This window comes from Hyperoodon ampullatus, assembly GCF_949752795.1.
Source record: "Hyperoodon ampullatus genome assembly, chromosome: 3".
In the NCBI taxonomy this organism is placed as follows: domain Eukaryota; kingdom Metazoa; phylum Chordata; class Mammalia; order Artiodactyla; family Ziphiidae; genus Hyperoodon; species Hyperoodon ampullatus.
Genome location: NC_136916.1, coordinates 117973625 through 117999285, shown reverse-complemented (window position 1 = coordinate 117999285; position 25661 = coordinate 117973625). Strand labels below are relative to the sequence as shown.

The following is a 25661-nucleotide window of genomic DNA, read 5'->3' as shown; positions in this document are numbered from 1 at the left end:
TCTGTCCTAAAAGCTTTACTTACTTAAATGTTCTTCTTTGTTTCCCCCCTATAACAAGACATAATCTTCCAGATGTGAAAAAATCAGCCCAAGAAGAACAGAACTAATAATGTCTTTTATTATAAATATAGAACTTCTATTCAGGAAAATCACATTTATCTTTTAGGAAGACCAAACCTATGCTTAGTCACTCTCATGCTGAAAATTATATAATAATTAATTTATAATGAAATTTAAATGACAAAGAGTATTTACGTTTTACAAGTGAATTTCAGGCATCAGTAGTTGGAATGGAAAGGAGGTGGGGGGAGTTCATGAATTCCCATAGTTCTTCAAAGCAGATTCTGCTTTACTTCCTATATACAAATGCTAGTACTATTCATCAGGTTGAAAATAGTGGGCAAAATAAGCCCACATCAGGGGATCATTTGATTCCTCTTCATAAAATCCATAATCTTAACAAATATTTGTGTCCTGGTTACATACACATGCGTACACACACACACACACACACACACACACACTCTGGGATAAGCACTGTAGTGCACACCTAGCCCTCAAGGAACTAACAATTAGAAGCTGTAAGAAAATCCTTTTGCTTCCCTCACTGAAGGGTGCTGTGTAAGCCAGTGAATCGAGGAAGAGCAAGAGGTCACCATGTTGGATTGGGTGGCACAGTGGGTTAATCTGAATAAATTCTTAATGTTATTGTTCCAGAAGCTCAGCTAGAAGCAGAACCCAAATAAGGGAGCTGGAGTGAAGTTTGATGGGTCAATCAGAGAAGCTCCAGCTTTCTCTAGGATATTATATGTATATCCTAAAATAGGAACACGTTGAGTCCTGCCTTTATCTGTAGCCACCTATGGGTTCACCAGGGAAACTGATTATCTCAGAAAATTATGCAGAATATTCTCTTCTGTTGAAATATTTTCAGGTTTAAATGAGGGTATAGCATATATATATGTAAAGATTCCAGGGCAGACAAATATAAAATTTTGAATCTTAAATTTTAATGAGAAGTAAGTGGTGACTTTTTATAAAACTTATCATAAGCATATGGCACTCATTCTTTTTTTTCCTAAAAATGTCTGAATATGTAACCATGAGTCTCTCAATATTGGCAACAATAGCTGTCCCATGCCCTGTGAGATTGCATATCAGCAGGGGAGTTTGACATTTCTTCTGTCAGCAACATATGTCCCTGTAATTAGCCCTCCCTGACCTCCTTCCATCTCCACCAAGGAAGTTAAAAAAATTATGACTAATTCAGGACAGAGCTGGGTGCCCTAGTTCCACAGCCATAGAGTTTGTTAGTTCCCCTGTGTTAGTAAACCTAAAATTGAGGTTTTCATCACCTGGTTAGCCTCAGAAGTTTCAGTCTAGTGGGCTTAGGTATAGCACTAACCTCATTTGGTGACCACAGGGAGGAGATGCAAGATGGTAGACAGCTTGAGGTTACTACCAACCACACAACTGGGAAAATAAATTCAAGATTCCTTAGATTAAGGAGGGCTGACTTTAGCTTTAACGTACAACTCATGATTATGTTTAGCAACTTACCTAAGGGGTTCCAGTCTCAGTATCATTTATTCCTCTTCTGACTGTCATAGTATATAGATGTAGAATTCATAATCTCTTCACTTTAGAATTAAAACAAAGGAAGATTTCATGACTGATGTGCTACATTGAATAATTGGGAATACTTTAAGATTAGTTGCTTTATCCATAAACAATGGCACAATCACCTGTTTCCTAATTCCCTTACTTATATAAATCTTTTTATTTCTCCAATAGGTTGTTCGGTTTTTACAAGGGAATTCTGCCACCCATCTTGGCTGAAACACCAAAAAGAGCAGTGAAGGTAAACATTGTTTGCCTTCCCACCAACTGAAAATAGACTGTAGTAAGAGCTTCAGCATCAACACATCCCACCGTAAACTATGGGACTTAATGGAAATTAAACATAAAATCCTAAAACTTCTAAAATTTTAAAAAATCTTAAATTTTTTAAATTGTAACAATTTTTATCATAATTATACTTGGTCAGTCTCTCAAATATTGCTATATTGATTTGTGGATTTTTTTTCCAGGTAAAGGCATTCCCTTCTAATGGGGAAATTATACAAAAAGCACAGTGGTGAATGAAATTCATGTAATCAAACCACAGCAGCCACAAAAGAGCTTGGACTTTTTCTCAAGGCAATTTATAACTTTACCTTTGGAGCAATAATTATTAAAGAAAGAGAGAGGGAGAGGAGAGGAGAGAGGCGAGGTAGAAAAGCCTTTCTCCTTAAATCAGTCTCATTTTATGAACAGAGCACACTAAGACATTATATTTCTTTGTGTATGATTCTCATATAGCACATTTATTTGGTGTGCTAACTTCATTTTTCCCCCTGGTCTCCTCTGTTAAAATTCTCTATTCTGGTTTTCACAAAATCATTACTTCCACTACACTGATTTCCATTCTTTTTTTTTTTTAAACATCTTTATTGGAGTATAATTGCTTTACAATGGGGTGTTAGTTTCTGCTGTATAACAAAATGAATCAGCTATACATATACATATATCCCCATATCTCCTCCCTCTTGCGTCTCCCTCCCACCCTCCCTATCCCACCCCTCTAGGTGGTCACCGAGCTGATCTCCCTGTGCTATGGGGCTTCTACATAATCTTATAACTATGGACGTTTATGTACTACCTGCTGGTTCAGTATCTGGATAAGAACATGGAGATCTAGCAGGACCTCCGGGGAGAAAGAACTAAATCTGATTGCGCTTTTATAAGTTCTTTCAGACAAAAGTCCTGATCCCAGTGGCTCTGACTGGCATTGCCCCTCCCCCCACACTACTGACATCACCAAATATGGCTTTGTCTTTCCATAATAAGGATAACATAAACTTCGACTGAAAGACTTCCTTTCCAGCTAATGACATAAAGCTTTTTTCACATACATTACTCAATTTGTATTCCCAACATTCCTGAAAGGTAAGAAAAACAGCTTATATACTTATATCAGTTAATTAAGAGGGTGACTGAGTTAAAAATTATGATTAAAAAAACCCCAACGTATATACACAGACACCAAACTTTTACATCCTGTGAAAATGGTGATTTTAATAGGATTTAATTCAGGTCTAGAATTCAGAAAGCAAAGCTTTAAAACATGTTTTCTCTGTAAATTCATCCTCTTCATTGCCATAGTTTTTGTGATTTTATATTATTACTTCAATACAAATTTGATTATAAGGATCTGAATCAAAAAAAAAAAAAAGAAAAGGATCTGAATCGCAATAGACAATCTGGAAAAAGTTCACCAAAGTACACAAGAGGGCTGAGTTGAATTATGAAATGGCTTCACTTGATAAAAGATTGCCCAAGTAAACAAACAGAGCACAGTTCCTGTTCAAAGGGAAAGTCACTTTGTCTCCATGGAATAATATATTCATTTGTTCAGTTTTACGTGTATAAATAAAGTAAACTATAATTAGTTTTCCATGGAATATTTTTTCTTAATACTGTATGTTGGAGACAATTTAAACTTTAAGAGGATTAAGGTTTATCAATGTTGAACAGTCTTTTACAGAAGAAAAAAAAAAAACTTGAGCTTTACAAAACTGAATTAGTCTCTACTTAAAAAAAGCAATGCTCCCTGCCAGAACAATGGTTAACAGATGAACTTTTGGGCAACTGGATATGGTGTATGTGTCCCGGACATGTTGTTTCAAGTAGATTTTACCTTAAAATTATTGAGACATATGGTAAGTACATTGGCTTTTTAAGTATAACTTCGAGTTTAGTGTATCTTTGCCAGATGGCTAGCACTAGTTTTTCAATACAATTTATGAAAACACTCATTTTATAGATACTTTATCTTAGGATTTGTGAGGAAAATGATCATCTGATTGCAACCGTTTCATACATCATAAACTGCTTCATTGTATGTCATGGAAGTTTACTTTGAAAAAATATTTAGAGACCATAGATATATACATACACATACATATGTATATATGCTCTCTGAATATTATGTGTGTGTGTGTATATAAACAGACAATGCCTAGAAACAGATAATGTTGTTTTTTCTGTACTTTATTCTTTGAAATGAGATTCATCATTAAAATAATAAGATTCATTTATGCTAAATAAGTGAAACTTCCCCTTTCACAAATGAAGACAGAATTAGTATTGTAGTTAGCAAAAGGAAATGAAGACCTCAGAAAGAGACCAGCTGTTTACTCAGGGATGGCAGGAACAACGTGCCAGGTTCCAGGGTCTAGTCTTGAGCTTCACAGGTCCAGGAACACCATTATTCCATGGTCAGATTCTCAAGGACTGCTTAATGCTAACCAAACTCATGAAAGATTATACTGATTTACTGTGAAGTCTATTTGTTCACCACTGTATTTCCAGCCAAGATGAAGTCACAGGGACCAGATTTTCTCTCCTGCCTGAAACAGCAAGAACAGAAAATGAACAACATATATGAAACCACAATTTTTAAGACACTGGACATAAGACAAGGAGGGAGAGTCATACCTGAGATGGAAAACAAATGAGATGAGCCCTATGGATTGCCCCAGCTCACTGGCTTGAGAGAGTTTCCAGGGACACACAGGAGAAGTCCAGTTGACTCCCTCAACAAGTGGACTCCCTGGGTTGAGAAGGAGGTGAGAGGCCAGGGAGGGCAAGGCACCTAGAGTTCGCAGGCCATGGCACCAGAGAAGGAGAGAGCTGCACAGAGAGAGACACCTAAGGTCTGCAGAGGGACGCCTCAAGTATTCAGCTGACCTGAGCACATATGAGGAAACGAGCAAGGGCTGGAAACAGCCGTCCAAAGGATTCAAGGGATCAGCGCTGGGCAGTCATGTGGGGCTGGGAGCAGTGTCTGTTCCCACCAGCCAAACTGGGAGGCCTCAAAATGCACAGGGTGGAAGAGATCTTCAAGATGGCAGAAGAGTAAGACATGGAGATCACCTTCCTCCCCACAAATACATCAGAAATACATCTACATGTGGAACAACTCCTACAGAACACCTACTGAACGCTGGCAGAAGACCTCAGACTTCCCAAAAGGCAAGAAACTCCCCAAGTACCTTGGTAGGGCAAAAGAAAAAAGAAAAAACAGAGACAAAGAATAGGGACGGGACCTGCACCAGTGGGAGGGAGCTGTGAAGGAGGAAAGGTTTCCACACACTAGGAAGCCCCTTCACTGGCGGAGATGGGGAGTGGCGAGGGGGAAGCTTCGGAGCCACGGAGGAGAGCGCAGCAACAGGGGAGCAGAGGGCAAAGTGGAGAGATTTCCGCACGGAGGATCGGTGCCTACCAGCACTCACCAGCCCGAGAGGCTTGTTTGCTCACCTGCTGGGGTGGTCGGGGGCTGGGAGATGAGGCTCAGGCTTCAGAGGTCAGGTCCCATGGAGAGGACTGGGGTTGGCTGCGTGAACTGAAGGGGGCTAGTGCGCCACAGCTAGCCGTGAGGGAGTCCGGGAAAAGTCTAGACTTGCCTAAGAGGCAAGAGACCATTGTTTCAGGGTGCACGAGGAGAGAGGATTCAGAACACCGCCTAAATGAGCTCCAGAGATGGGCGCGGGCTGTGGCTATCAGTGCGGACCCCAGAGACAGGCATGATATGCTGAGCCTGCTACTGCAGCCACCAAGAAGCCTGTGTACAAGCACAGATCACTGTCCACACCTCCCCTCCTGGGAGCCTGTGCAGCCTGCCACTGCCAGGGTCCCGCGATCCAGGGACAACTTCCCCAGGAGAACACATGGCGGGCCTCAGGCTGGTGCAACGTCACGCCAGCCTCTGCCGCTGCAGGCTCGCCCCACATTCCGTACCCCTCCCTCCCCCCAGCCTGAGTGAACAAATCCCCCTAATCAGCTGCTACTTAACCCCATCCTGTCTGGGCAGGAACAGACGCTCTCAGGCGACCTACACAGAGAGGTGGGGCCAATGCAAAGCTGAACCCCAGGAGATGTGCAAATGAAGAAGAGAAAGGGAAATCTCTCCCAGCAGCCTCAGGAGCAGCGGATTAAATCTCCACAATCAACTTGATGTACCCTGCATCTGTGGAATACCTGAACAGACAACGAATCATCCCAAAATTAAGGCAGTGGACTTTGGGAGCAACGATATATATGTTTTTTCCTTTTTGTCTTTTTGTGAGTGTGAATGTGTATGCTTCATTGTGTGGTTCTGTCTGTATAGCTTTGCTTTTACCATTTGTCCTAGGTCCTGTCTGTCTGTGTTGTTTTTTTTGTTTTGTTTTGTTTTTTTACTATACTTTTTAGGGCTTGTTATCATTGGTGGATTTGTTTTTTGGCTTGGTTGCTCTCTTCTTTCTTTCGTTTTTTTTCTTTTTTTATTGCTTTTCAATTTTTAATAATTATTCTTTATTTTAATAACTTTATTTTATTTTATTATTTTTTTCCCCTCCCTTTTCTTCTGAGACGTGTGGCTGACAGGGTCTTGGTGCTCCAGCCTGGTGTCAGGTCTGTGCCTCTGAGGTGGGGGAGCCGAGTTCAGGACATTGGTTCACCAGAGACCACCCGGCTCCACATAATATCAAACAGTGAAAGCTCTCCCAGAGATCTCCATCTCAGTGCTAAGACCCAGCTCCACTCAACGATCAGCAAGCTACAGTGCAGGACACCCTATGCCAAACAACTAACAACACAGGAACACAACCCCACCCATTAGCAGAGAGGCTGCCTAAAATCATAATAAGGTCACAGACATCCCAAAACACACCAATGGACGCAGTCCTACCCACCAGAAAGACAAGATCCAGCCTCATCCACCAGAACACGCACTAGTCCCTGCCACCAGAAAGCCTACACAACCCACTGAACCAACCTTAGCCACTGGGGTCAGACACCAAAAACAACGGGAACTACAAACCTCCAGTCTGCGAAAAGGAGACCCCAAACACAGTGAGATAAGCAAAATGAGAAGACAGAGAGACACACAGCAGATGAAGGAGCAAGGTAAAAACCCACCAGACCAAACAAATGAAGAGGAAATAGGCAGTCTACCTGAAAAACAATTCAGAGTAATGATAGTAAAGATGATCCAAAATCTTGGAAATAGAATGGAGAAAGTACAAGAAACGTTTACAAAGGACCTAGAAGAACTAAAGAGGAAACAAACAATGATGAACAACACAATAAATGAAATTAAAAATTCTCTAGAAGGAATCAGTAGCAGAATAACTGAGGCAGAAGAAAGGGTCAGTGAAATAGTGGAAATAATTACAACAGAGCAGAATAAAGAAAAAAGAATGAAAAGAATTGAGGACAGTCTCAGAGACCTCTGGGACAACATTAAATGCACCAACATTTGAATTATATGGGTCCCACAAGAAGAAGAGAAAAAGAAAGGGACTGAGAAAATATTTGAAGAGATTTTAGTTGAAAACTTCCCTATAATGGGAAAGGAAATGGTTAATCAAGTCCAGGAAATGCAGAGAGTCCCATACAGAATAAATCCAAGGAGAAACATGCCAAGACACATATTAATCAAACTATCAAAAATTAAATACAAAGGAAAAATATTAAAAGCAGCAAGGGAAAAGCAACAAATAACATACAAGAGAATCCCCATAAGGTTAACAGCTGATCTTTCAGCAGAAACTCTGTAAGCCAGAAGGGAGTGGCAGGACATGTTTAAAGTGATGAAAGGGAAAAACCTACAACCAAGAGTATTCTACCCAGCAAGGATCTCATTCAGATTTGACAGAGAACTTAAAACCTTTACAGACAAGCAAAAGCTAAGATAATTCAGCACCACCAAACCAGCTTTACAACAAATGCTAAAGTAACTTCTCTACGCAGGAAACACAAGAGAAGGAAAAGACCTACAATAAAAAAACCCAAAACAATTAAGAAAATGGTAATAGGAACATACATATCGATAATTACCTTAAATGTAAATGGATTAAATGCTCCAACCAAAGACCTAGAGTGGCTGAATGGATACAAAAACAAGACCCGTACATATGCTGTCTACAGAGACCCACTTCAGACCTAGGGACACATACAGACTGGAAGTGAGGGGATGGAAAAAGATATTCCATGCAAATGGAAATCGAAAGAAAGCTGGAGTAGCAATTCTCATATAAGACAAAATAGACTTTAAAATAAAGACTATTACAAGAGAGAAAGAAGGACACCACATAATGATCAAGGGATCAATCCAAGAAGAAGATATAACAATTGTAAATATTTATACACCCAACATAGGAACACCTCAATATATAAGGCAAATGCTAACAGCCATAAAAGGGGAAATCGACAGTAACACAATCATAGTAGGGGACTTTAACACCCCACTTTCACCAATGGACAGATCATCCAAAATGAAAATAAATAAGGAAACACAAGCTTTAAATGATACATTAAACAAGATGGACTTAATTGATATATATAGGACTTTCCATCCAAAAACAACAGAATACACTTTCTTCTCAAGTGCTCATGGAACATTCTCCAGGATAGATCATATCTTTGGTCATAAATTAAGCCTTGGTAAATTTCAGAAAATTGAAATTGTATCAAGTATCTTTTGTGACCACAATGCTATGAGACTAGATATCAATTACAGGAAAAAATCTGTAAAAAATACAAACACATTTAGGCTAAACGATACACTACTTTATAACCAAGAGATCACTGAAGAAATCAAAGAGGAAATCAAAAAATACCTAGAAGCAAATGACAATAAAACACGACAATCTTGGGCTTCCCTGGTGGCGCAGTGGTTGAGAGTCCGCCTGCCGAGGCAGGGGACACGGGTTCGTGCCCCGGTCCGGGAAGATCCCGCATGCCGCGGAGCGACTGGGCCCGTGAGCCATGGCCGCTGAGCCTGCGCGTCCGGAGTCTGTGCTCCGCAACGGGAGAGGCCACAACAGTGAGAGGCCTGCGTACCACAAAAAAAAAAAAAAAAAAAAAAAAAAAAAAACACGACAATCCAAAACCTATGGGATGCAGCAAAAGCAGTTCGAAGAGGGAAGTTTATAGCAATACAATCCTACCTCAAGAAACAAAAAACATCTCAGATAAACAACCTAACCTTACACCTAAAGCACTTAAAGAAAGAAGAACAAAACCCCCAAAGTTAGCAGAAGGAAAGAAATCATACAGATCAGATCAGAAATAAATGAAAAAGAAATGAAGGAAATGATAGCAAAGATCAGTAAAGCTAAAAGCTAGTTCTTTGAGAAAATAATCAAAATTGATTAACCATTAGCCAGACTCATCAAGAAAAAACAGAGAAGACTCAAATCAGTAGAATTAGAAATGAAAAAGGAGAAATAACAACTGACACTGAAGAAATACAAAGGATCATGAGAGATTACTACAAGCAACTATATGCCAATGAAATGGACAACCTAGAAGAAATGGACACATTCTTAGAAAAGCACAACCTTCCGAGACTGAAGCATGAAGAAATAGAAAGTATAAACAGACCAATCACAAGCACTGAAATTGAAACTATGATTTAAAAATCTTCCAACAAACCACCCAGGACCAGACGGCTTCACAGGTGAATTCTATCAAACATTTAGAGAAGAGCTAACACCTATCCTTCTCAAACTCTTCCAAAATATAGCAGAGGGAGGAACATTCCCAAAGTCATTCTACGAGGCCACCATCACCCTGATACCAAAACCAGATGAAGATGTCACAAAGAAAGAAAACTACAGGCCAATAACACTGATGAACATAGATGCGAAAATCCTCAACAAAATACTAGCAAACAGAATCCAAGAGCACATTTAAAGGATCACATACCACGATCAAGTGGGGTTTATCCCAGGAATGAAAGGATTCTTCAATATATGCAAATCAAGCAATGTGATAAACCATATTAACAAATTGAAGGATAAAAACCATATGATCATCTCAGTAGATGCAGAGAAAGCTTTTGACAAAATTCAACACCCATTTATGATAAAAACCCTCCAGAAAGTAGGCATAGAGGGAACTTACCTCAACAAAATAAAGGCCATATATGACAAAGCCACAGCAACTTCGTTCTCAATGGTGAAAAACTGAAAAAATTTCCACTAAGGTCAGGAAGAAGACAAGGTTGCCCACTCTCACCACTATTATTCAATGTAGTTTTGGAAGTTTTAGCCACAGAATCAGAGAAGAAAAAGAAATAAAAGGAATCCAAATAGGAAAAGAAGAAGTAAAGCTGTCACTGTTTGCAGATGACATGATACTATACATAGAGAATCCTAAAGATGCTACCAGAAAACTACTAGAGCTAATCAATAAATTTGGTAAAGTAGCAGGATACAAAATTAATGCACTCTCTTACATTCCTATATACTAATGATGAAAAATCTGAAAGAGAAATTAAGGAAACGCTCCCATTCACCATTGCAAAAAAAAGAATAAAATATATAGGAAGAAACCTACCTAAGGAGACAAAAGACCTGCATGCAGAAAACTATGACACTGATGAAAGATATTAAAGATGATACAAACAGATGGAGAGATATACCATGTTCTTGGATTGGAAGAATCAACATTGTGCAAATGACTGTACTACCCAAAGCAATCTACAGGGCTTCCCTGGTGGCCCAGTGGTTGACAGTCTGCCTTCCGATGCAGGGGACATGGGTTCGTGCCCCGGTCAGGGAAGATCCCACATGCCGCGGAGCGGCTAGGCCCGTGAGCCATGGCCGCTGAGCCTGCACGTCCGGAGCCTGTGCTCCACAATGGGAGAGGCCACAACAGTGAGAGGCCCAAGTACCACAAAAAAAAAAAAAAAAAAAAAAAGCAATCTACAGATTCAATGCAATCCCTATCAAACTACCAGTTGCATTTTTCACAGAACTAGAACAAAAAGTTTCACTATTTGTATGGAGACACAAAAGACCCCGAATAGCCAAAGCAATCTTGAGAAAGAAAAACAGAGCTGGAGGAATCAGGCTTCCTGACTTCAGACTATGCTACAAAGCTACAGTAATCAAGACAGTATGGTACTGGTACAAAAAGAAAAATATAGATCAATGGAACAGGATACAAAGCCTAGAGATAAACCCACACACATATGGTCACCTTATCTTTAATAAAGGAGGCAAGAATATACAATGGAGAAAAGACAGCCTCTTCAATAAGTGGTGCTGGGAAAACCAGACAGCTACATGTAAAAGAATGAAATTAGAACACTCCCTAACACCATACACAAAAATGAACTCAAAATGGATTAAAGACCTAAATGTAAGGCCAGACACTATCAAACTCTTAGAGGAAAACATAGGCAGAACACTCTATGACATAAATCACAGCAAGATCCTTTTTGACCCACCTCCTAGAGAAATGGAAATAGAAACAAAAATGAACAAATGGGACCTAATGAAACTTAAAAGCTTTTGCACAGCAAAGGAAACCATAAACAAGACGAAAAGACAACCCTCAGAATGGGAGAAAATATTTGCAAATGAAGCAACTGACAAAGGATTAATCTCCAAAATAAACAAGCAGCTCATGCAGCTCAATATCAAAAAAGCAAACAACCCAATCCAAAAATGGGCAGAAGACCTAAATACACATTTCTCCAAAGAAGATATACAGATTGCCAAAAAACATATGAAAGAATGCTCAACATCACTAATAATTAGAGAAATTCAAATCAAAACTACAATGAGGTATCACCTCACACCAGTCAGAATGGCCGTCATGAAAAAATCTAGAAACAATAAATGCTGGAGAGGGTGTGGAGAAAAAGGAACCCTCTTGCACTCTTGGTGGGAATGTAAATTGGTACAGCCATTATGGGGAACAGTATGGAGGGTCCTTAAAAAACTAAAAATAGAACTACCATATGACCCAACAGTCCCACTACTGGGCATATACCCTGAGAAATCCATAATTCAAAAAGAGTCATGTACCACAATGTTCATTGCAGCTCTATTTACAATAACCAGGACATGGAAGCAACATAAGTGTCCATCAATAGATGAATGGGTAAAAAAGATGTGGCACATATATACAATGGAATATTACTCAGCCATAAAAAGAAATGAAATTGAGTTATTTCTAGTGAGATGGGTGGATCTAGAGTCTGTCATACAGAGTGAAGTAAGTCAGAAAGAGAAAAACAAATACCGTATGCTAATACATATATATGGAATCTCAAAAAGAAAAAAAAGTTTATGAAGAATCTAGGGGCAGGACAGGGATAAAGATGCAGACATAGAGAATGGACTTGAGGACACGAGGAAGGGGAAGGGGAAGCTGGGATGAAGTGAGAGAGTGGCATCGACTTATATATACTACCAAATGTAAACTAGATAGCTAGTGGGAAGCAGCCACATAGCACAGGGAGATCAACTAAGTGCTTTGTGACCACCTGTAGGGGTGCGATAGGGAGAGTGGGAAGGAGACGCAAGAGGGAGGGGATATGGGAATTTATGTATACGTATAGCTAATTCACTTTGTTATAAAGCAGAAACTAACACCCCATTGTAAAGCAATTATATTCCAATAAAGATGTTTAAAAAAAATTGTAATGCAAAACAAAAGAGAAGAAATGCACAGGTATTGAGAGGGGTACCCAGAAGGTGTTTGCCTCTGTATTGCAGAATAGTTAACCCTAGTCTGAGCACTGCTCAGGTCCCACTTGTTAAAAGTAAAACCCAAATGGATCAAACTGTTTCCACGTAATTTAACTGCCTCCCAGAATAGACGATCTGGGTGGTCAGTTTAGTGATCAGACTGCTTAGTGAGCATGGATGAAAGCAAAGGGGTAAGTGCCGTCCGGAGGGCTGGGTCACCCAGGCAAACTGTACCCACCTCCCCTGCCGAAGCACAACTTGACACTTCTCCAGGGACCATACAGCCTGTCCCCGAGGTCCAGCCCCTCTTCCTGGGATAAATCCAACCAGACTACCAATTTCAAGGTTCCACTTTATAGGTTATATATAGCATATTAATTTGGTATTCAAGATTCCCAAAGCCTTGACTGACTACGAATGTTTTCAAACCTCATTAGTCACACATTTGCATGACTCTAGGTAGGTAACATTATTACACGTTGACCCACCTAATTTCATCCTTAGAGTGTAACCTCATGTCTTATGTGATAGGGTACCTTTATCACATCTCTGCACTAACTAGTGTTGTGGATGAGAAATATTAGGAAATATCATGAAGGGGGCTTCCCTGGTGGCACAGTGGTTGAGAGAGAGCCCGCCTGCTGATGCAGGGGACACAAATTCGAGCCCTGGTCCAGGAAGATCCCACGTGCCGCGGAGCGGCTGGGCCCGTGAGCCATGGCCACTGAGCCTGCGCATCCAGAGCCTGTGCTCCGCAACAGAAGAGGCCACAACAGTGAGAGGCCCGCGTACCGAAAAAAAAAAGAAATATCATGAAGGAAGTAAAAGAGGAGTAGTGCTGTATAGAAAGGAATTAAAGTAACAACTAATCTACTAGTTCTTAAGAATATAGTTGTAATATAATGTCTTCTAAGCTTTGCACATGGGAGGCATCCAGTAAATATTTGTTGAATGAATGAATATTTTTATTTAATATTGGTTTCAAACTATAATGACATTATGTTATTTACTATTATTGAAAATCCATTTTAAAAGATTTTACTATTTCATTTCTTGAGATAATATTTTATTTTATATTCAGTAAATTAGACTTTGGTTGCAAAGGTAGAAATTAAAACAAGATTTTTTAATTTTTAGTTTGAAGCACTATTTGCTTATTAGAATATGTAATATAAATTGTTCACTACTTTTCTTTAATATTTATTTATTTATTTGGTTGCACTGGGTGTTAGTTGCAGCAGGCGGGCTCCTTAGTTGCACCTCACGGGCTCCTCAGTTGTGGCATGCAAACTCCTAGTGGTAGCATGCGTGTGGGATCTAGCTCCCGGACCAGGGATCGAACCCAGGCCCCCTGCATTGGGAGCGCATAGTCTTATCCACTGCGCCACCAGGGGAGTCCCTGTTCATTAGTTTTGAATTTAATACATTAGCAACTTATCTCTGATCTGTGAGGCTTCTTTATTTCCAGGAACCTGAATCACTTCATCCTAGCCATTTACCAGAATCTTCCAGCCAGACTGCTGTTGAGTACCAACCAGCTGGTGGTAGTTTTTTTTAAACAGTTTTAGAGATAGGGAAATGAAAAGCCTAGAATTGCCCCAAAGTGTAGACTTGGAATTGCCTGTGAGAATTGCTTAGAGTGACAGATCAAGTCTATGTCCCACACTTCTCCTTTGAGATCTCAGTTTGTTCCTTAATTCTATGTCATGACAGAAAGTCATGGAAGGAAAAAAAAATGCATCCTCACACTGGAAAGGAACAAGGTAGTGAGGGATTCTGTGAGGTCCATCATCTCCCAGAACTTTCCCGAACCCACATAGACCCCTTAGAGCAGTGTTTCCAAAGTATGGGTCATGACCTGTGAGTCCTGAAATCAATTTGATGGGTCACTAGATGTAGTGGTTCACCAGAAAATTTTTTGATGAAATAGAGTAGAAACAGAATGCATTACACATAGTGAAGAGCTAAACATTGTTTTACAGCAATGTTTTGTTTCAGTTATAAATATGAGTGTGTACTACATGTGCATGTGCACCTGTGCTGGGTAAATAGATTATGGTAAATATGGTAAATAGTAGATTGTGGTCAGAAAAGTTTGAAATCTTCTGCCTTAAGGGACTCAGCTTCCGAGGTCAGGGAAGGCAAGAAGACCTCAGCAGAAAGAAAACTCTAGCACAGAGAACCTCTTCCCAAACCACTAAAAATCATGGCTCAGCAGTGAGCAGTACAGTGTAGTGTAGTGGTTAAGAGCATACCCAGGCTTTGGAGTTAGACTTAGGGAGAAATCTCAATCCTTCCATTCATTAGCTGCAGGACAGGTATCTACAAGTGGGAATCATGGTTGTACTCTAACCTGTTACCTGGTGATGTATGGATTAAATGCAGTAGCACATCCAAAGGCCTTAGCATGTTTCCTAGACCACAGCAAGCTCTCATGAATGATACATGTACATAAGGGATCAATGGTTCCTTTAGTATCCAAAGTGAAGAAAGGAAATGGAAACTAAGATTTTCTGAAAGTCTCCTATGTGCCAGGAATGTCAAGAAATCTTACTCAAGTTCTCTTATTTAAGGACTACTCTAGAAGTTTTGTGTTCTTCAGGGTTAGAAAGGTTAAGCTATGCCTCCATAGCTAAGTCAGGATTCAAACCTAGGGCTGCTTGTGTCAAAATCCACACAGGGTGATTATCAAAGAATAATTACGATGATGACCATGAAAAAGAAGAAAAAATAAATTATTTTTTAAACCCAAGATCGTAACCCTTTTCCTTTTAATCGTTTCTAGTGCATCTCTCATCAAACGTGTTGTGGCTCCTGGTGGTATTATTTGAACACTAGGATAGTTTCAGGGTTATCACCAACCACTGGAATGTTAGACCAAGAAGGCAGGGGTTTCTCTTTGTTTACTGCTGCATCCCCAGTGCATAGAACCAATAAATATTTGTTGAATGAGTGAATGAATGAATTCCTGTTCTACAGAAATCTACATCCATAGTTGGTCTAAAGGAACATAGCACAAAAATAGTTCCTGAGTCTTCAAGAGAATCAATCTATCTGGTGATGCAATGACTCTGGAACTGCCCAAAGACTCATGAGAGCCATGTTTACATGGAACTACCTCTTTCTAACAACAGAATATTATTTGGCTCTCAAATGTATATTTATTTCTTGCCCCATAGTACTGGGTTATAAAGTAATAAAGTAGAAGACATACAAGACCATAAAATACCCAAGCCGTTTCTGAGGTCTTGAGAATCAGACCCCAGCAGGACCTAAGAGTGTGTTTTATCAGTGATGTTGGTAGCTACCTAACAGAGTACCCCAGGAGCAAACCATCATGTTCAAGCAGATCGTTGTCCAAAATGTATAATATAGAAAGAGAGGAGAAAACGTTATTTGGAACATATTATACAAAGTGATTGATTAGATTTGCCTCCATTGAAATCCATTTACAGAGAAAATTATATTAAACATCATCTGCTGAAGGAACCAACAAAATCTTCATCATCATCAGATTTTTAAGGGAGGAATAAGCAGCTCTCTTTCTTCACTGAGGTTGAGGACAGTCTTACTTTCAGGCAGGGGATGGACTAGATGTCCTTGTTGGGTCCTTCCCTAGTTTATCATGGCATCTTCATCATCACTGAGTGTTTAGAAATCCCATGGAACAGTAGAGATACACAGCAGTATAAATGCGAGTTAAAGCTGAGAAATGTATGTCTTTTACAAATGGGTTAGAAAATTGGGCATTCACTGGGAAAGCAGGCCATAGAGAAAACATAGGAGACCAAAGATTTCAGGTCTCTATGCCTATAATTTTGAATCGCTGCCATAAAAAAGGAGTCTATTGATGTCTGGGGAAACTGAAAATGGTCATGGTAAATGGAAGCTGTATGGTTCATTTACTGCTATAAAGGATTCCATCAGCTCTTCTGTAGGTTATTATAGCTGCATTTGAAAATGTGAATGTTCAAGTAAGATTCCATAGCAACTACCCAAGACTGGATTAAAAACTGTGTTTGATGGTTTATCATTTTTTAGAATGCTGGTGAATATAATGATTTACTAAAGAAATTTGAGTCAATTAAAAGGTTTGTTGAAGGAAATTGTTATAAATCTCTGGGTTTGGTTTTGTTTCACAGTTTTTCACCTTTGAGCAGTACAAGAAATTGCTAGGATATGTGTCACTGTCACCAGCATTGGTAAGTGAGAGTATTTATTATACTTAAGTGTGTGTGTTATTTCATACAGCAAAATCTGGAAACAAAAACCCTTTTGATTCCCCAGGCTCAGCTACTAAAATATGAATTCGAGTTATTCAATGTTCAGCTACTTGTTGAAAGCCATCTTCCTAATAACTCACAATTTGGCCATTTTATAGCTCCCAGTGATGAATTTATGATAATAATGATATGTGTGGAAAGGCCCATATGAGATATGGTCAAGAATATAAAGAGTACATTTGTCAAAGACTCTTTTGAAGCCAAAACATGCGTATGTTTACATACATACTGCACATATCTATTTATGTGAAAGTCACTGTACCTAAAATTATTTCCTAACAGGTCACTTTTGCAGCTTTTGCTCAAGCTGTATTAAGTATAGGACCTCAGGTCACCCTGTGGTCAGATGCAGGCTGAGGGGCCTTTTATAGTTGGGGAGAACAGTGATCTTACAATGATACATCTCAACTATTACATGAAAGTCATTTGCTGATTTGAACATTTGCCGATGCCACTCCTTTCCTTCTTCGTGATTTCGCTGCTTTTCACAAAACAAGTTAAATAATATTGACCAAATAGGTTCTATCAATATGCGTGCAGCGAGAGCCCCAGAGAGAGCCAATGCACTAATTTCTCCCCCAAACCTGCAAAGCAAAACAAAACTAAACTAAACTAAATCTGTATTGGCCCTCCAATTGGCAATGTGCCTTCCAACGTCCAGGAAAATCCCCCAGTTTACCTGCTGGAATGCACCTTAGAACTCAGCCAGAGGGGCAGAGTTCTGAGCTTCAACTCTTTCATTACTTTATTTCTAAAGATTCATTAAGAAGAAGTAGCTGCTATTTAAAAAATCATACATACTCCCTTTCTAGGAAGGATCCAGTTAAGAAACCTAATAGTGTCACTTTGTTTTGTGACAAAGAAACCTCTGGTCCAGCCTCCTGCTTAAACAGGGGGGCTGTGAAGCGGCCTCTCATGGAAGGAGAAGTGGTAGCACGAGTCCTGAAATTAGCTGAGACTTTTTTTTAATTCCTCAGTGTCTTCCCCGACTGTCTCCCTTTACTTTGAAAACATCTTGTTAAAAAGAGGATTAGGGCTTCCCTGGTGGTGCAGTGGTTGAGAGTCCGCCTGCCGATGCAGGGGACACAGGTTCGTGCCCCGGTCCGGGAGGATCCCACATGCCGCAGAGCAGCTGGGCCTGTGAGCCATGGCCGCTGAGCCTGCGCGTCCGGAGCCTGTGCTCCGCAACGGGAGAGGCCACAACAGTGAGAGGCCCGCGTACCGCAAAAAAAAAAAAAAGAGGATTAAAAACTTCCTAGCAGGGCTTCCCCGGTGGCGCACTGGTTAAGAATCCGCCTGCCAATGCAGGGGACACGGGTTCAAGCCCTGGTCCAGGAAGATCCCGCATGCTGCGGAGCAACTAAGCATGTGCGCCACAGCTACTGAGCCTGTGCTCTAGAGCCTGCGAGCCACAACTACTGAAGCCCGTGCGCCTAGAGCCCATGCTCTGCAGCAAGAGAAGCCACCACAATGAGAAGCCCGTGCACTGCAATGAAGAGTAGCCCATCTCTGCAACTAGAGAAATCCCGCGCGTAGCAACAGAGACTCAATGCAGCCAAAAATAAAAAAACAAATAAAAAAAAAGAAGAAGCCAATTCTAAAAAAAAAACTTCCTAGCAAAGGACAGTAAAATACAGTTTCCAGAGGGCCGTGGCTGATCCTGTGTCAAGCATTGGTACCATGTGAGAGACTGCACTTCTGTCTTGAGAATTCAAACAGAAAAGCATTTGGCTACTTCAGCTCCTCTCACCGAATTCATGCAAACTGTATACAGTTTTTCTCTTTTCTTGAACTCATTTATTACAGTTTCTTTTTGATACAGCTAGACACTTAAACAGCCATTAAATGTCCCCTGGTGCTCTCACGTGAAAAGCCTGGGAGGCTGGGGACCCAACAGTTACCACAGGTCTCTGGAACAATCTGAGTAACATGATCTGCTGATAGCTGATCAATTCTTTTGACAAGGGACTGCTGAACACTAGTTCTGACAGCAAATGTAGCTGAGTTTTATAGAAGAACAAAAAAGTGAATTACTTGGAAGATTGCATATAGTAATAAAAACTTGAACATCTGGATTTTAGCTTTTTCAGTCAGAAGAGTTTGGGACTAGTATTTTTTTTTTCTGCCTTTGGATTCCATGATGGAAGTCTGAGGTAAATGAATAAAATATTTTGTCTGTTACCCTATACAAATATGTTTAAAATTGTAATAAAGGGGCATGAAAGGAAAGCATCATTAGTTATTCCCTCTCTCCTAGAATCTATATACAATCCCATTCTTCCTCGTCATGCAACAGTTACAATGGTTTTGTACAGCACTTTACAAAAGGCCTTCACACATTATTTTGATCCTCATAATAACCTTATTAAATCAAAGATTAGATATTGTTGTCTCCATTTTACAGATGAGAAAACAGTGGCTTATAAAAGATACAGTGATTTTTTTTTCATGGAAAGGCATTTTATTTTAAGTATAGCAGTGTGTACATGTCAATCCCAAACTCCCAATCTATCCCCCTCCCCTAACCTCCCCCCCATAACCATAAATTCGTTCTCTAAGTCTGTGAGTCTGTTTTGTAAATAAGTTCATTTGTATCATTTTTTTAAGATTCTGTGTGTAAGTGATATCATATGATATTTGTCTTTCTCTGTCTGACTTACTTCACTTAGTATGATAGTCTCCATGTCCATCCATGTTGCTACAAATGACATTATTTCATTCTTTTTAATATCTGAGTAACATTCCATTGAATATATGTACCACATCTTCTTTAAAAGAGTCAGTGATTTAAACACAGAGCTGCAGCTAACACACACGGCGTTTATGTGTGGATTATGAAAAGGTGCCCCTTTCTCCTGACTGATGCCTTTCTGGCTTGGCAAGTAGGGTGCAGGCTGATTTCAGCCTCCACATGCACCTTTGTGCCCAAACTACTGTACATGGCATCTCTGGTCACACAGCCAATAAAGTGGCAAAACCAGAACCTAAACCCAGACCTCCTGGCTCTGGATCCTGCCCTGCTTCCACATTGCCTCCCCTTCTAAGGTTATAGAACATTCATTTCTCCCTTTTCTCTTTTAGTCTCCTACTCTGAATAAATTAGAGACTCCGAATAAGAGCTTCTCTTCTTTACTCTTCATTGACTTTTTTTCCCCCCTAGTTGTATACAGTATTACCTCTTCCCCTGGAATTAGAGCTTCAGCACCAAAGAATTATTTTTTTCAGCATCTGTTTTGAAGGTTTGAGGCTTTGTTTCATTTTGTTTTTCTGCTGTGTGTGTTTGTGTGTGTGTGTGTGTGTGTGTGTGTTTTAATAGTTGTGGGTTTTGTTTTGTTTTGTTTTGTTTGTGGTACGCGGGCCTCTCACTGTTGTGGCCTCTCCCGTTGCGGAGCACAGGCTCCGGACGCGCAGGCTCAGCAGCCATGGCTCACGGGCCTCACCGCTCTGCGGCATGTGGGATCTTCCCGGACCGGGGCACGAACCCGTGTCCCCTGCATCGGCAGGCAGACTCTCAACCACTGCATCACCAGAGAAGCCCTGTGGTTATTTTTGATTCAAAGTTTCTGAAAATCCTTTAAGCATTCTACTCAGTGGAAAATTCTAGAAAATTGTTCTTTCCTACTGCAGAAGTTCTTAACAGATAACAAATAAGAATCTGATACACAGCCACCTTTTGATAAATGTGCTAGATTTTATCTGAGCCCTTTAAGACAACCTGTTTATCTCTGACCTCAACTTTTATTCCTCAGCTTCTAGGTCTAGAAGAATAGGGCAATTATCAGTTTAAAAAGACAGATAAAGGATTAATTTTAAACTGTTTTTTTTGTTTCTTAATTTCCTAGAATAATGACTCTAAGAATATGGCTATACATTTAAATATTTTTGGCTATACTGTTTGGTTACCTGAAATTTAGCTTTTTATAAGCATTTTATTTGTGGTTCTCCTCCTTGAATTTCTTATATGCTCAATAAATGTATTTAAGTAGATGTTTAAAAATGAAGCTCTCCTTTTTTGAGTCAAACTCTCTTTTAGTTGTTACATGTGCAGATGTTTTAGTATCCACCTTAAATAAGTAAAACAACCTTTCTTTTCATTAAAGGACAAAGTCATTGTTGATGGGGCTTTGACATTTTATTTTGAATTGTTAGGATGTGGTTTGTGGCTTCTGTAATTTCTTCTTCATGAATTGTCAGCATCTAATCAAGATCTAAAACTGTTTAGTAATGGTATATGGTGCATTTATGTGAGTTTCTCCATTCTCATTATAACATTCAGCTGCATAGTGTAATGAGTAGGATGTTTAACCCCATACACATGATGACTTGTTTTAAAGTATTGATTGACTTAATTTTTCTAGACCTTTATCATTGCTGGATTGGGATCTGGACTAACAGAAGCCATTGTGGTCAACCCTTTTGAGGTAGTAAAAGTTGGCTTGCAAGCCAATCGGAACAAATTTACAGAGGTAATCATTTAATGTTTTCCTGTTGTTGATGGAATATAAAAATTATTTTTCAGAATATAACGTCAAATTATGAACCCAGCCCATAGCCACTTGTTAAAGCCATAGTAACTTGTTGTTAAGGAAGTAGCATAAGAAAAAGTCAAATTTCTTCCACAAGGAAAGCGTTAACAAAAATGCACTAAAGTCTGATGGACACCGTAAAGCAACCATACTCCAATAAAAATTAATTTAAAAAAAAGTCTAATAGACAAACACATGTTTAGACATTTTTATTTTAGAGTTGTAATGTAATCTATAATGACTTGTTTGGAAATGTTTTCTGTACTTTTGGCAGAACTTCTATTTCACATTTTACTAGAATAGACTATAGCAAAAACCACTAGGATGATAATATTGCTGTGCTTTTAAAAAAAAATTATGAAGTCATTTGTAAAATTACCTCACACTTTCCCTGACTCCACACACTGCCCTCCCCCAAAGATTCTGATAATCTGTCATGCTTGTCTTTTGGTTAAATCTGGATAAGCATACTACTAAACCTGTGTAGACATCACCACTTGGACAATGATGGGTCTTGACATTTAGTCACTGGTACATGATGTTCCATGAAGACAGCTTGCCTTGGTCTGTGTTGCCTTCACTTCCTTGAAGTTGCCGAATAATTCCCTTTAAACCACCAAGTCCAACTGTTCTTGTTTTATTCTTTTGGGTGCCAAGCCCAAGGTACGGAAAAAATAAGGGGATTGGCAGTCCAGGTCCTTTCTTAGCATTTGAATTTGCTTCCACAACTGGGTAGCACATGGTATAAATTGGTTTGGAGTATCTGCTGACCTGAATTTCTCCATAGAAAAGTTCCCCTGCCTACTTCTTAAGCATCTGCTAATGGGTGGAGACCCCCCTCACTCCCACCCCACTTCCTGCCTGCTGCTACTGCCTGAGAGCTCCCTGTCAGCTTCTTGAGCAGGGGTGTGGGAACAGAGAAGGGGCCTCTACTCACCTGTAACTGCCAAGAGCTGCGGAGGACAGGGTTGGGCTGCTACAGCAGATGGTATCTACTCAGAGGACGTCAATCCTAATTAAGGAAGATTTTTTTGTTTTAAGTTTCAAAAGATTGTCTTAATTGCAGAGATATATAGCACTTCAGAAAAGGTTGAAAATTCCTGTATTGCCCTAGTCTCTGTTTCTGTTTTGCTTTTTCTCTATTCTTCCTTGAATGATGGGTAAAGATGGCAAGGACCAGGAAGAAATAAAAAGAAACACTTTTCAAATGTCCTGTCAATATGGAGCATTAAAGACAGCCCCCATGGAATCTGCTCAAGGAAAATTTGGCTGGGAGAATTACCAGCTAGAAGAAAACTTGGGGCTCCCAATTCAGTGTCCCATTTTTACCCATTGGGAAGCTTGTCTCAGGGCAGCAAGGAGTGAGCAAAAGAATACACAGGCCTTTGAACTGCAGTCCTTTATCAAGACAGCATGTAAGCAGAGGAACACAAATGGGACAGAGCACCAAGAAGCACTCACAGGAATGAAAAGAACGAAGTATCACAGCACCCCTGCTCATGCCTAATGTTCTTTTTCTCTCCTCTGCCCTCAGGGAGGTTCTACACTGAGGCCACGTAAGAGCTGCTAATGTTTTGCACATGCTGAGGCCTTGCTAGAACATGGTAAACACCCTTCCAGCCCAACACAAGAATGCTACATGTGCACGTGCTCCTAGTTCATTGACACGAGTGTGGTCTGTGTAAATAGTTTATGTATATACAGCCATTTTTCTAAGTGGGGGAGGATGGGGAACTTGTTTGAGGTCGTTTCTTTTGCAGAATCCACTGAACTGGATTCATTGTCAGATATTTACTTAGACAAAATAAAATCTATTAGGTACCCTATAAAATATTTGTCATATTACTTCAACTAGTCAGAACTTGGTAAAACAGAGATCACATAGGTCACACATGTCAGCATTTTGTTTCCAGCAACTATCAGGATTCAGTAGCTGATCAGAGGTGGCACGTTATTGGTCAAAGGTGCCAATACTGATCAAACTGAAAAGGAGTTAGTGCATAGTCAGTCACCCAACATAAGGTCATGGGACTATGCCTATTGCAAAAAAAATCTGAGTGAAAGGAATGACGTGATAAGAATAGCAAATTTCACACTGACAAAGGATTAATCTCCAAAATATACAAGCAGCTCATGCAGCTCAATATCAAAAAAACAAACAACCCAATCCAAAAATGGGCAGAAGACCTAAATAGACATTTCTCCAAGGAAGATATACAGATTGCCAACAAACACATGAAAGGATGCTCAACATCACTAATCATTAGAGAAATGCAAATCAAAACCACAATGAGGTATCACCTCACACCAGTAAGAATGGCCATCATCAAAAAATCTACAAACAGTAAATGCTGGAGAGGGTGTGGAGAAAAAGGAACCCTCTTGCACTGTTGGTGGGAATGTAAATCGATACAGCCACTATGGAGAACAGTATGGAGGTTCCTCAAAAAACTAAAATTAGAACTACCATATGACCCAGCAATCCCATTACTGGGTGTATACCCTGAAAATACCCTGAAAAATAATTCAAAAAGAGTCATGTGCCACAATGTTCATTGCAGCTCTATTTACAATAGCCAGGCCATGGAAGCAACCTAAGTGTCCATCAGCAGATGAAAGGATAAAGAAGATGTGGCACATATATACAATGGAATATTACTCAGCCATAAAAAGAAATGAAATTGAGTTATTTGTAGTGAGGTGGATGGACCTAGAGACTGTCATACAGAGTGAAGTAAGTCAGAAAGAGAAAAACAAATACCATATGCTAACACATATATATGGAATCTAAAAAAAAAAATGTTTCTGAAGAACCTAGGGGCAGGACATGAATAAAGACACAGACATAGACATAGAGAATGGACTTGAGGACATGGGGAGGGGGAAGGGTAAGCTGGGACAAAGTAAGAGAGTGGCATGGACATATATACACTACCAAACGTAAAATAGATAGCTAGTGGGAAGCAACTGCGTAGCACAGGGAGATCAGCTTTGTGACCACCTAGAGGGGTGGGATAGGGAGGGCGGGAGGGAGATGCAGGGGGGAGGAGATATGGGGATATATGTATGTGTATAGCTGATTCACTTTGTTATAAAGCAGAAACTAACACACCACTGTAAAGAAATTATACTCCAATAAAGATGTTTAAAAAAGAAAAAAAGAATAGCAAATTTCAGATCTAGACATTTTAAAAAACCTACCAGTCATTTGGGGCAAGTGCAGCTGTTTTCTTTTGTCGAGGACTCATTAACTCCAAAGCCTTCGTCTATTGACTAGCATGTCCTTTTATCCAACAAGTGATACCCTTTTGTTAATCTGTACCTGTGTTGAATTAATCCAAAACAATGTTAGGTGCGCTCACTTCAGCATCTGTATGGCGAAGAATAATTATTACTTTCTTCACTCTGAGGCTTTGTAGGTTGTCAAGAACTATGGGGGGTGGTGCGGGGAGAGGAAGAGGAAGAGAAAGGGAGGAAGAAAGGAATTAATTTTTTTTTTTAGGAATTAATTTAATGCCTAAAGCATTTAAAGATTATGCTTCCTTTTTTAAGAAAAAAAGTTTTAATTCTGGTATAAAGTTTTAATTATGTATAGATAATGCATATTTATGTTAGGAGACACCAAAAAACTACATATTTCTGTATGTACATATAAGTGTACAGATGTACTAAAAATGATCTAGACTCTCAAGCAGTGCTGTCCAAAAATAGAAATATAACATGTGCCACCTAAATGTAAAAAGGTAAAAAGAAACAGATGAAATTAAATTATATATTATTTAACCCAGTATATCCAAAATATTATCATTTCAAAATGTAATCAATAAACAAATTATATGAGATATTTTACACTCTTTTTTCATACTGGATATTCAAATCTAGTGTGTATTTTATGCTTATAAGCACGTTCCAGTTTAAACTAGGACATTTCAAGCACTCAGTAGCCTCATGTCGATGGTGATGTCCTTAGAAGACAGTGCAGGTCTGGAGGAATTCATACAAACTTCTCACTGTGGCTGCCTCTGGAAAGGAGACTGGAAGGGGGGAGAGGAAGATAAGAGCTTAAGGGAAGAGCTTGGTGCATTTGAATGTTTAACATGAGAATGTATCCAGTATTATCTGTGAACATTTACATTAGAAGGTAACACTTGCTCACTATAGAAAATTTAGAAAATACAGAACCGTATAAAGAAAAGTAAGTAATCCAAAAGAAATGTTCTAATGGCTCTGCCGGGTCAAACCCACTTCAGGGAGAATCTTCTCAGCTAATTCAGGTGGGA

General features: G+C 39.6%; 1 protein-coding gene across 1 annotated transcript in view; it reads left to right on the top strand.

Annotated features, from left to right (window-relative positions):
- Positions 1 to 25661, top strand: part of SLC25A21 (solute carrier family 25 member 21) — a gene marked incomplete at both ends in the record, with an annotated part of 507744 nt that overhangs the window by 431989 nt on the left and 50094 nt on the right. The window contains 3 exons of the mRNA XM_079701358.1: positions 1795 to 1861; positions 16715 to 16774; positions 21214 to 21321. Of these exons, the coding sequence (XP_079557484.1) occupies positions 1795 to 1861; positions 16715 to 16774; positions 21214 to 21321 (235 nt within the window). The remainder of the gene's footprint in view (positions 1 to 1794; positions 1862 to 16714; positions 16775 to 21213; positions 21322 to 25661) is intronic.